At 38.1% G+C, this 13176-nt stretch overlaps 1 protein-coding gene across 1 annotated transcript in view; it reads left to right on the forward strand.

The window, feature by feature from the left end:
- The window catches only part of sin3aa (SIN3 transcription regulator family member Aa), a 30202-nt gene that overhangs the window by 9500 nt on the left and 7526 nt on the right, over nt 1-13176 (forward strand). Inside the window, 10 exon segments of the mRNA XM_020923193.2 lie at nt 575-727; nt 1721-1879; nt 2610-2699; nt 3562-3680; nt 4123-4333; nt 4663-4779; nt 5206-5444; nt 7220-7403; nt 9413-9813; nt 9815-9984. Coding sequence (XP_020778852.2) covers nt 575-727; nt 1721-1879; nt 2610-2699; nt 3562-3680; nt 4123-4333; nt 4663-4779; nt 5206-5444; nt 7220-7403; nt 9413-9813; nt 9815-9984 — 1843 coding nt within the window.

Raw genomic sequence — 13176 nt, forward strand, 5'->3', positions numbered from 1 at the left:
TTTTGCTGACACTATAACCCAACACAACACAATGACAACTAGAATGCTAATGTACAGTTCCTAATTATTGGACATATTTTATTTAACCTTTCCTTTTAGAATGGTATGGTCTTGAGCCATAACAGAAGTAGTGTAAGATCACACAGTGAAATTAAAGAAAGTACAACTGAGCGTTACGAGTTCTGACCTCGGTTTGTTCCAGATAAATTAACTCCTATGTAAATAATATTGCTAATAATTAAAATGTAAACATTAAACAAATGTCTCTAGCTTATTAAATTACAGAATATTGTTGAATTTAACCTGTATCAAGTGTTTACATCATTTATGTGGTACTTAACAATGCAGATTCTCTTTTTTTGGTCAGTCATTGTTGTAATACTTCACACTTTACGTCGCATCTGAAGTGGGAATCATTTGACCATCTCCCAGCTCCCAGTAGCAATTACCAGCTTGAGCCTCTTACGAGGGCATTTTTTCCAAGTCAGGGAAATAGCTCAGTTACCACTAGTTATATGGAACATGCAGATTTTAGTGCTGTCATTTCTCATCATTTGTCTCTTCCTCTCCACAGAAGGAGCAGCGTAATGCTAAAGAGGCCGGTGGGAACTACACCCCCGCGCTGACGGAGCAGGAAGTCTATGCTCAGGTGGCTCGACTCTTCAAAAACCAGGAGGATTTGCTCTCGGAGTTCGGACAGTTCCTGCCCGATGCCAACAGCTCTGTGGTGAGTGCACAAATCTTATCCCTGGACTATTTCTGTTCCTATGCCTACTATATTCACTGTAGTCTTTTAGTTGTGCAGTTGATTATTCAGTCAGTGGTTTCTTAGTTGTGTATTAGTTGAGTGAAGTTGTGAGTTAGCTGAAGAATTTGTATTTTTAGTATTTATATGTAAAAAGGCATATTAAGCTCATTATTCATAAATTGAATCTGTTTTATAAGTTTAATACCATGTGCAGTTACATACACACCAAAATCTCATCTTCACATTTCTGGACCTTTTTATAGAATACAAATTATACAACATTTTTTTTTTTTTTTTTTTTTTTAGAATAAAAAGTCCTTTTCCTCTGAGCCTCACTGAACACTCACTTGCCGAGGATTGTAAGGTCATAGATAGAAACTACACATAAATCATCACCAGACTTGTTCTAAGAATTTGTGCAATCAGATTATATTCATTACTGCTGCGTGTTTACATTAATATGTCCGGACATGTTTGTCAGTTCCTAGTTTAATTGTTTTTGCTATGGTAATTCCTTCTGCTGCCAGTAGATGGCGAGCTGCACCAGATCAGATCAGAGTATAATGAGACCTGAGGCTTTGAAATGATGTCTGTATTTTTAATTAGATATCATTTTAAGTTCTAAATCATGAAATTCCTAAGCAAACTTACTCAAGCGCATAATGAAAGGCCAATAACCATACAAATAATACAAATAAAACATCATATTTGTTTTAAGGTTACTTAAAGGAAATGCAAAGAGTCAAATCTGATGTGGATAACAAGAGGGAAGAGAAAGAAAGAAGAAGAATCAGATTTTGCTGGGTCAGATATAATCACATTTTGAGTCCACTTTTAACCACAGCCAATGAATAAAAATCTTTAAGAGTCTAACCTTTCTTTTTCCTAAATCTTCTTCAATTTCAGCCAAAAGCTAAGTGATTGACAATTCCCTTGACAATCCTTTATGTCCACTCTGTGTCCTCTTAACAGCTGTTAAATAAGACCACTGCTGAAAAGGCCGATTCAGTTCGTAATGACCACGGGGGCACTGCCAAGAAACTGCAGCTCAACAACAACAAGCAGAGACCCAATCAAAATGGCTGCCAGATCCGCCGGCACCCCTCTACAGGCGCCGCTCCTCCTGTCAAGGTTCGGACAGTCTTTTCATTCGGTTTACTGTTCTTTAGGGATGACAGAAGAATCGAAAATCATGAATGAACCTTTCCTGAATAGCTTTAGAATGATCTTGAGCTTTACCAGAGCAAGTATAAAAGCAAATAGACTAGTATACTCTCGTAGACCACTATGGAACTGGACGACAGCGGGATTACACCATTTAAGGCCACATGGCTTGCTTAGTTTTAACAATTTATTTTGTTAAAGTTTATAATCTTATCTCTTGGTTGGACACAGGCAGCAGATGTGACATACATAGACATTCATAGGTAATTCCAGGGCCATTACCTAGCAACCGTAATATAACAAGGCCAAAACTTGGCTAAATTACGCAATAGTTATGATTTGATTTGATGATAAGTATTCCCTTTTAGAGCTTAGTGCTACTTTCAGTAATTTTCAACTTTGATTCTAAAATTTTCTTCAGTCTGAAACTGGACTGATGTCAAACTATAAGAAATATATGCTGGTACTATCCCACCAAACCAAGTCATACTTAGAAAACCATTTTAACTTGCTATATGCACTAGGATCAGATATGCATATATTTATACCCAATACAGTTACTGCATTATTAGCTGGAGTAATATCTGATTGACAGTAGCTCAAACGTTTTCCAGTATAACTAAAACCAATATTTAGAAGAGTTCTCTAATCATTGTACCTTGTGTTTTTTTCCTTTGTTATGTTGGTTTTGCTACAGAAGAAGCCGAAGTTACTGTCTTTAAAAGAGCCCCCAGTGGGAGACACAGGGAAACATGGAGTCGGCACAGAGTCTCTGTTCTTTGAGAAGGTGAGCACGGGATGGCTGAAGGAACTTATTAGCGTTTATTTTGGTTGCATAAAAATAAATGCGCATATGATATGAATACACATATCAAAGGTGCAGGCTGAAGATAGAGATTATAACGCCTACTGTGGATTTAAAAAAATACAAACATTGTTTTTGTTGTGACAGTTCAATTCTGTTCTGCATGATATGGGCTGTCATTCTGTCCACTCACCTCACATACGTTGGCTTTGTCCTAATAAATTATATTCCATTTATTTTCTCCATATGTTAATTTTTGTATAATTGAGATTAGTACATTAATAAATAACTGTTTCAAATAGGATTTTAGGATCAGGATTTACTTGAATACAAATTATTATCAAGTATCGCATGTTTTTTTCATCATCATAAATAGAGCTGCCTGCAACTCATGATTCTGAAGGAGTCGACTGTGATTATGTTTTCCATTAGTTGATTAGTCAAACAATTATTTCTATTGTAAAATTAGATTTTCAAAACACATTTTAACCAAATAAAGGTGTGGGTGCAGTTCAGGAGTGTATTTGCCATTTCATATGCAACGCATTGAAAGAAAATCATGAACAATATTACTGAGACTTGCGTCATTATAAAACAACACACAAAAAAGCAATACAATTGTGGTTATAATTGTATTAAATGCTAAACAAAAGTGAATGTAACTCTTGTTTGAAAACTCCGCTCTCTCTTTGGGGACAAATTTAACATTCTAATTTCCTGTGTGTTGTTTACACTTCCCTTGAAATGAAACTTTGTTTGGAAATAAAATTGGAAGACCAAAAGGAACCTCTTTGAAATAATCATTTCCTGTCTTGTCATTGATAATGGTGCTGTTTTGCCACAGGTGCGGAAAGCCCTGCGAAGTGCAGAGGCCTACGACAACTTCCTGCGCTGTTTGGTCATTTTTAATCAAGAGGTGATCTCCAGAGCCGAACTGGTGCAACTGGTGCTGCCATTTTTAGGGTGAGGATTTGAATTTATTTCACTGGCTATTTACAAGTGGAAGGACAATATTCAAAACCCATAAAACACAAGATTGAGTTCACACTAATTTAATTATTTTATTAAAGAAGACCTATCTGTCATATAGTTATAATCGCTGACACCCATGGATCATTAGAATGCGTCATACTAATTTGGACATTTTAACTCACAATTTCGATCTATAACAACTTAATTATAGAAAAGAGTCCACTGACTTTGCATTAGAAAACTGCAGTACACATTGGGAGCTGATGTCACCTTAAGTGTCATCACAATAAAGAGTCACACAGCTGTTGGCCCCTTCTATGGATAGCTGCACATCCCACTAGCGAGCAGCAGATTTTGTTTTCATTTGTATTAAAAATAAATTTGTTGCAATTTGCAAGGTTTAATCCCATGTGTTCATGTCTTTTTTAAACAGTAAATTTCCAGAGCTGTTTAACTGGTTCAAGAACTTCCTTGGATACAGAGAAATGTCCCATATTGAGACATACCCAAAGGAGCGGGCGACGGAGGGCATCGCCATGGAGATCGACTATGCTTCCTGCAAAAGACTTGGCTCCAGTTACAGGGCCCTTCCCAAAAGTTACCAACAGCCCAAGTGTACTGGCCGCACCCCCCTGTGTAAAGAGGTATGGTCCAGGTCCAATTCCCTATTAAAGGAGCCATACCTGATTTTAACGGACTTAAAAACGTGAAACAGAACTTGTTTATTTTAAACAGTTTGCAGTGGTCCAAAGTTATTCTTCACTTATTAGCTAATGCATTATGAGCATCCTTATTCATGTGTTCAATGAGTTTTTAAATGCTTTTCTCAACTTTCATAGACCAGATCAGATTTTCCATGGTAGAAAACTAACATGCTAACAACTAGCATGCTAACTGTTAAATGTTATGCTAAATGTTATGCCATACAGTTACTCTTACTTAATACTAATATTTTGTGGTTCATGTTGTGCAGGTGCTGAATGATACGTGGGTGTCTTTTCCGTCTTGGTCTGAAGACTCGACATTTGTCACCTCCAAGAAAACTCAGTACGAGGAGCATATCTACAGATGTGAGGACGAGCGCTTTGAGGTCAGTTTAGTCCTCTTGTGTTTATGGTGGTACAGAAAAAGAACAAAGTTCCCCAGTAGTGCAAAGAAAAAGTACCCATGATGAACACTGACCCTGTAAAATGATAGATACATCTGTCATTTATCATCATTGAAAATGTTGTAAACACTGTAACAGACCTAGAAAGGACTTTAAGCCCTAACCTATGGCAAGTTTTCAGAGGTTATCCTTAACAAATGATCATAGTTAAAGCATGGGTTTGGGCTACCTGTTCTGTTTGACATTTTGAGGGTTTTTTTTTTCTCCATTCCAAAGATACTGTTGGAGAATGTGTTAAAATTGTGGAACCTGTGGATATGCCATTGTCCTCAACCAGAATTTATAACATTAGGTTGTACTCCTTGAACCTATACAACAATACAAACTTTTGTCAACATTTTCTTTTAGCTGGACGTAGTGTTGGAGACTAACCTGGCCACGATCCGTGTTCTGGAGACGGTGCAGAGGAAGCTATCTCGGATGTCTGCTGAGGAACAGGCCAAGTTCAGACTGGATAACTCTCTGGGAGGGTCATCAGAGGTCATCCACAGAAAAGCCATTCAGAGGATATACGGAGACAAGGCCGCAGACATCATCGACGGTCTCAAGAAGAACCCTGCAGCATCTGTGCCCATCGTCTTAAAGAGGTTTGTGCTGGTGATTTAATTTGTTTTTACCCTCTTCCTTTTATGCTCTATGATCTAGACCCATATATCTGTCTGTCATTTGGCCCGTCTCCACAGAACATGTGGAATCTTAGCAATGGAGATGTACATGTGCCAACTGCTGGGGACAATAGTGAACACAACCCTATTGTGGGAGCTAGTAACTAGTAACTAGAACCAGCTGCAAAACAAATAAATGTTTCCATCAGTTAATGTCCTTGACTTTTTTCCAACAGAGCTGCCGTGGGCACCTTCATGTTTGTTTATTTGTTGCTCTATTTCATCCTATTTGGCCAATTCTCTAAGTGACTTGTATCGCCCTCTGGTGGCTGTTTAAGAGTATGTGGCCTTGATGTTAGAAATATTTGGAAGGGAAAATGCAGTGACAGTTACTACACTTGGAATGCACAGATCTGTTTATGTACAAAAGTGGAACGTAAATGAGCTTTTAGAGCTGCCATTTGAAAGATTATTTAGCTTGCACTTGTTTCTGCCCACATGTACCCACAAGGGTGTGCTCAGATTTGGAAGAAACATCTGTTTTGATTGAATTTTTCTCTGTGCTTTGTTCACATGCACACCTAAATCTGATTATAATCTAATTTCTGGACCTTTTTAAGATTATTTAAATGACATGTAACCTCCACAATTGTATAGAAATGTAAAAGTCTTTATAACTCAAATCTGAAATACACTGATTTTGAGTGTGTATGTAACAGTGACCACTGAAAAAGACACGTTAGGAAAATGACAGATGGCCATAGCAGTCTGTGACTAGAAAAATCCAATTTAATTATAGTTTTCATTGCAGACACACATTTTGCATGGAAAAACATTATAGTTTTGGCCATCTAATATGCTTTAATTTTTCGCTCACGAAGTAAAAAAGTCAAGGCACCCCTATAATTGAGGTTTTTAGCAATGCAGTGGTGTCCAAACATAATAACTGTACAATAGGAGGCATAATATGTATTTTTGATTCACATATTTATTAGTAATCTCAGAAGACAATGTATTGTGTTAATGTGGTTTATACTTTGACATCTGAATTTTTTTTATAGTGTTTTCTATTGTTCGGTAAATTGGCGACAGGCAGGAGTTTCAGCTTGCTGCATAGAAGTGCCATTTTTAAGAACTTTTGCCATTCAAACTATATTAATATTAAACATGCACTGTGTAACTTCCCTCTGGTGGATTGTCAGTCACCTATTCTTAATATTAAAGCTTTGCCTGGAATGTTCCACAGTATGGTAAAAAAAAATCATCGTGGTCTAAACTTCTCTTCCTATTACCTTAACGGGCCCAGTATTATGCTATTTTGATATTAGAAATATTATAATGTGTTATAATATTTTATTATAATGTTTCCTCATCAAAAACATACCCACACTGTTTTGTTTCATTCACACTTCACACACTTCACACACACTTCATGACATCACAAGGTGGAACAAAGAACTTTGAGCTTTAGAGATGTTGACAGACTAATTAATCAGGATTACTCGAACATGGTTGAATGAAACAAAACTCAGTTCCAGGTATGTTTTTGATGAGGTAACATTATAACATGGCTTAAAGCTTAAATTTGCATTTGTAAATTTTGCATAACATGGGACCTTTAAATGCAGACATATGAAACTGAACCTATTCAAATTGAAATTGAAATCTGATAGTAATACACTGCACCCGTCTAAACATGCATTGAGTTTGAACTATTTTCATTGTAAATCATTTTGTTCTCTTTGGCTTTCTCTCAGGTTAAAGATGAAGGAGGAGGAGTGGCGGGAAGCACAAAGAGGTTTTAACAAGATCTGGAGGGAGCAGAATGAAAAGTATTACCTCAAATCTCTGGACCACCAAGGAATCAACTTTAAACAGAACGACACCAAAGTGCTGCGCTCCAAGTCTCTGCTCAACGAGATCGAGAGCATCTACGACGAGGTGGGTCTTAAATGCGCTTTACCTGATTTTTACTGCCTTAAAAACATGAAAAAAACACAGCTAGTTCATTTTAAACAATTTGCAGTGGTCCAAAGATATTCCTGACTTACCTTATGCATCCTGAATATTATATAATTATTCACCATGATGAGTTTATAAACACTTTTCTCAACTCTCAGAGAACAGAGTGAAGTTTATGGCATCACTCTAATGCTAACAACAACTAGCATGCTAACACACACTTCCTGATACTATATAAATTATTTGATGCACGACAGACTCTTTTTTTTTTTTTCTTTTATATGTCAAGAGCTGCTTATACAATATATCTGGATTGGGACAAGACAAATCTTGTATAGGCCTTTTTAATATGGAACAATGACTAAAATGTTGATTATCTCAATTAAACATTATAGTTATTCCATACATGACAAACTACCATATTTTTCAGACTATAAATCGCACCTTTTTCATGGTTTGGGTGTTTCCTGCGACTTTTACTCCAGTGAGACTTAAAATTTTCACACTGACCACTGCGAGAGGCTCTAGTCTTGTATGTCAATATCTGCAACTACTATTATTCCTGTACCACTGTCACTTGGCTCTACTGTGCATGTTTCCTGTAGAAAGAGACTCTGTCCTGTCTGTATCATGTCAGTCGATCGCACCATTACTTCTATACCACTGAAAATGTACATTTTAAACAAATTTATGAAGACACAAATGCCCTCAAAAAGAAAATCATATTTTGCAGATTACAAGCTGCAAGTAGCGAAGTATGCAGCCGAAAACAGTAATCGAGGGACTGGTGAAAGGTGGGGACAGAGACCACAGATTCACAGCAACTGTGAGGGTGTTGTTACGTTTTCTATTGTATTGTTATTACTATGACTTGCCTTTCAAGGTGAAATGTCAGTTTCTGGTCTCTGGTTTTATAAAATAAATTTCCCCCAGTAAGTGTAACTTATAGTCTGGTGCGACCTATGTGTTTTTTCTTCTAAATTACGCATTTTTTGGCTGGTGCGACTTATAAACTGGAGCGACTTATAATCCGAAAAATACGGTAATTAGAATACAAAAATACAGCTATTTATTTGAGCAAATAACAAATATGGCGAGGAGAAAATTCAGTTTGTCGACTGGCCAGAAGTTAGTTTGGTTGAAAACGTTTCACAGCTCATCCAAGCTGCTTCTTCAGTTCTGGTCAGACGCTGGTGGACACTTCCTTATATCTGTCTGCAGGGAGGAGCTAAGTAACTACTCTGAAACTAATACACCTGCTTGTTTAGAGTTTCTGTTAGTTAGTTAGGCCTGTTGACCTGTACTGGGTGTGGGGTCTAATTAGCATAACAATTCGGGGCTATAATAGGTGCTCACTCACCTCTGGACCTGACCTGGCTACACCTATTTTTCTCTTGTTTGGTTTGAATTAGGTTTGAGGATGGAGGAGATTGTAAACAACTCCAGGCCTACTCAACTCTACGCCTAACTAACTAACAGAAACTGTAAACAAGGAGGTGTGTTAGTTTCAGATTAGTTGTTTAGCTCCTCCTTGCAGACAGGTATAAGGAAGTGTCCACCAGCATTCTGACCAGAACTGAAGAAGCAGCCTGGATGAGCTGCGAAACATCTTCAACCAAACTAACTTTTGTCCAGTCGACAAACTGAATTTTCTCCTCGCCATGATTCTACCTGGACGACTGAGGGATTCTTCACACAAATAACAAATACCATACAAATAGATGTTATGTAACTTCTCTCATATTGGGTACATCACGTGCTTGTCTCCGTGGAATGTTCCATGTTATGGCATTAACATTTTCTATGTTTCATTTTTTCATGAACAGTATTGCTCAAAAAATACCAGCATTCTCACTGTGAGCAGGGTCAGCCATTTTTAAAACAAGGCAAACATTTGCAATATTGTTTCCCAAGTTGTTCATCCCTATTTGTAAATGATTTTGCATTTAAACAGCGATTATAAATACATTTGTTCTTAATTTTTTCAGCGGCAAGAACAGGCGTCAGAGGAGAATGCATCGCCCCCCTCTGGCCCTCACCTGACACTGTCCTACGAAGACCACCAAATTTTGGAAGACGCCGCTTCGTTAATCATCCACCACGTCAAACGGCAAACCAGCATCAACAAGGAGGACAAGTACAAAATCAAACAGGTCATCTACCACTTCATCCCCGACATGCTCTTCGCCCAGCGGGGGGAGCTCTCCGACGTCGAGGAGGAAGAGGAGGAGGAAGACATGGATCTGGAAGAAGGCTCCAAAAAACAAAACGGCGTCTCGGGAGGCGGTAGCCCGTCGAAATCCAAGCTGCTATTCAACAACACCGCTGCACAGAAGCTGAAATCGTGCGACGACGGCTACAATCTGTTCTACGTCAACAATAACTGGTACATTCTTGCGGTTACACCAGACGTTGTGTTCGAGGCTCCTGAAGTTGTACAGCCAGGCGGAGAGGCAGATCGAGGAGGAGGTGAGAGAGAAGGATTGGGAGAGAGAGGTCCTGGGACTGAAGAAGGAGAAGAACGACAATCCAGCGATCCAGCTCAGACTGAAGGAACCCAGTGAGTATAAACAATATTCAGATAGGAATATATGGAGAACCAGGATGCAGGGATTGGAAAGGGAGAATTAGATGTGTTAAATTAGGGATCCAGCTTTTAGGGGTGTGCAAAAATATTGAAATATTGATGTAGCCTATCGTTTAATGTTATGATACAGTATCGATATCATGGGCCGCTGTATCGATATATCGCCAAGGGTATTTTTAGGTATATTTTACTAAATTATTTTGTGTAAGAGCTACAATTTTCACAGTTTTGATGGGCAAAATGGGTGTTTTTCATATTAACTTTGCCCAAACTTTGTGGACTTCATGAGCCATGATTTAGCCTTTGTTTTTCACTGAACTGTGTCAGATCGATTTGAAATACTATTTCGTATCGAATCGTACTGAATCGTAAGTGCAGTGTAACGAAAAACGTATTGTATCGTGGTTTATGTATCGAGGTATGTATCGTATCGGCAACTTCTTATTGATACCCGGTCCTACCAGCTTTTTCATTTCTGACACTGATATTGATACATCGTCTTTAAGTCTCATTCAGTCTCAGGCATTGTCGTAGTACTCAACACTGTTTTTTTATGGTCTTGGTCTCGTCTCGGACTCGAGCGCATTTGGACTCAGTCTTGTCTTGGACTCGGCCTTTATCTCGAAGGGTCTTGGACTTGGCCTCGTCAGGGACTCAAGGTCTGACACTCAATAGGTGCGATCACATTTCATTATGGTCGCTACAGTTGGCAAAAAAGTTGTACTAGTGTGAGGGAGTGCGCAGGGCTTAGCACTGTAGCCTGTGTGCTCATCTGGAGTCAGCGGGCACTGCACGGCACATATCACTACACACGGCCCCAGCACGCTGCTTGTCCGGAAGTGTGTGCTCTCATTACAAGGCTGTTATCTTTTTAAAATGTCCTACCTGTCCACATGCCTCACGCCAGCACAAGTTCCTTGCCTTTTCGCGCTCCCTCTCCTCCCCGCATATATTGCTCATAGGCTCCATCCTCAGTGCGCTCTGAGTAAAAGAGGCAAAACACAAGGAAAAAATGAATCCAAATTTATTACAGTGTCCACATAAAAGTACACAAATCCATTTGTATTTGTAACATTGGGCATGTGGTTTGGGACAGAGCCTGATAAATAGGCGACCCCCGCAAAGAAGCAGTTTTGTGTAAAGTGCCAGTGGAAGTTCTCTTAAAGAAGGGGCTCAAACTATGGGTGAGGGTCCAAAAAAGGGGCGCAGTGTTTAAGTGCAGTACACGTGCTTTGTTTATTTTAATCCTAAATTAACATTAATCAGATAAAATGAAGATAGATTTATAAAAAAAAGTATTGTTATACAAATGTGCCAAAATAACTGAAAAATACAAATAAATGTAGAAAATGACAAAGATGGTCTTGATTTGGTCTCGAGCGGTTGTGGTCGTGGTCTTGGTCTTGTCTCGGTCTCGACCTTTAAAAGTCTTGGTCTTGTCTTGGTCTCAGGACCCTGTGATCTCAGACAGGTCTTGGTCTCAACTAGTGTGGTCTTGACTACAACACTAGTCTGTTGAAACCCAACATTAACTGATACCAGAACAGGGACTTAAAATGGCACTTATTTCCTTAAAACATACTAATACTTATTGCACAAGTGATCCAGTTGTGTTATGTAACTGTTATTTATCCTTCAAATAACTGAACAGCTTTGTGTGAATTAAAGTTCAAACCTTATGAGACGTTCTAGGCCAAAATCAGCCTGTAAATAGTCTTTACATCCAATTAAAGGCTCAACTAGGATATTAGCTCAACCAGGATATTATGGAACTGATGTTCAATACCAGTGGTGTATTGTGCATAGCTAGATAAAATAAAATAAATAATTAGGAAAAATAAATGTAAAAGTTTCATCACAAAAGCACACAAATACAAATATAAACAAATATAAATAAATGATACTACTGGGCCATGGATTAGATTTTTAAAAAGTAATTTATTAAAGAGGGGGTATTACATTTCTAAGGGACATTGATTGTTGACACATAACATATTTAGATCACTATGTTACCTTTTATTGTACTGAGAATGCTATATTTGCAGAAAACAACTTATTGACATCTTATAAGTTTGCTAGATTTGAGACTGAGAGAAATTGTAAGATTACTCAAACATGACATGTAAAACCACTTCAGGTACAAGGACTCACTTGGCTGGTTCAGTAAGGGCATCAGGCATAAAATACATACAGTTTTTTGGTTTTTTTTGGACTATAAGTCACAGTTTTTCATGATTTGGGTGGTCCTCCAGCGACTTATACTCAAGTGTGCCAGTATCTGCTACTCCTATTACTCCTGAGCCACTGAAAATTTTAAATTTAAACATGAACTTATAAAGAGAACTGAGAAAGGCTGAGCACAAATGCCCCCAAAAAGAAAATCATATTTTGCAGATTACAAGATGCAAGTAGTGAAAATATGTAGCTGAAAACGGTAATCAAGCAGCAGAAAGAAAGTTTGGAGTGAGCAAGAAACTTATGAGGGACTGGCGAAAAGCGATTAAGAAAACAATAAAAGCTAATCGTGGGCTAAAAGCTAGATTGCCACAGCTAGAGGAACAAGTTCACAAATAGGTGCTTGAACAACGTGCTGTCGGGAGAGGCGTGTCAACGGTACTGTTACATTTCCACGCCCAGGTAGTTGCCAAGGCGAAGAATATAAATTACTTTGCGGGACGACCTTCTTGGTGTTGCCGCTTCATGCAACGCAATCGCCTCTATCAGAGCACGGACAACCATGTCCCAAAAACTGCAAGCCAAGGTCAACAGTTTGACGTTTTGAAATGTCTGTTCTTGGTCTCTGATTTTATAAACAAAATTTCCCCAAAAAATGTGATTTATAGTTCAGTTCGACATCCGGTGCATTTTTTTCTTCTTCATTATGCATTATTTGGCTGGTTCGACTTGTACTCCGGAGCGACGTATAATCCAGAAAATACGGTACATAAAAAAAGGCACACGAAGCGCTAAAGCTGTACTGTGTGTTGTTTGGAAGATTCTACAGTTTTTTTTTTTTTTTAAACATATATATATATATATATATATATTTTTTTTTTTATACTCAACGTTTTAATGTTTCATAGTTCCAAAACAACAATTGCAATATTATAAATTATGTCAACTGTATATCTTCCAGCTCTGCCACAAACATCCTCTCTACTTTGT

This window comes from Boleophthalmus pectinirostris, unplaced genomic scaffold, assembly GCF_026225935.1.
Source record: "Boleophthalmus pectinirostris isolate CB_2022bp ecotype Guang Dong unplaced genomic scaffold, ASM2622593v1 HiC_scaffold_2, whole genome shotgun sequence".
In the NCBI taxonomy this organism is placed as follows: domain Eukaryota; kingdom Metazoa; phylum Chordata; class Actinopteri; order Gobiiformes; family Gobiidae; genus Boleophthalmus; species Boleophthalmus pectinirostris.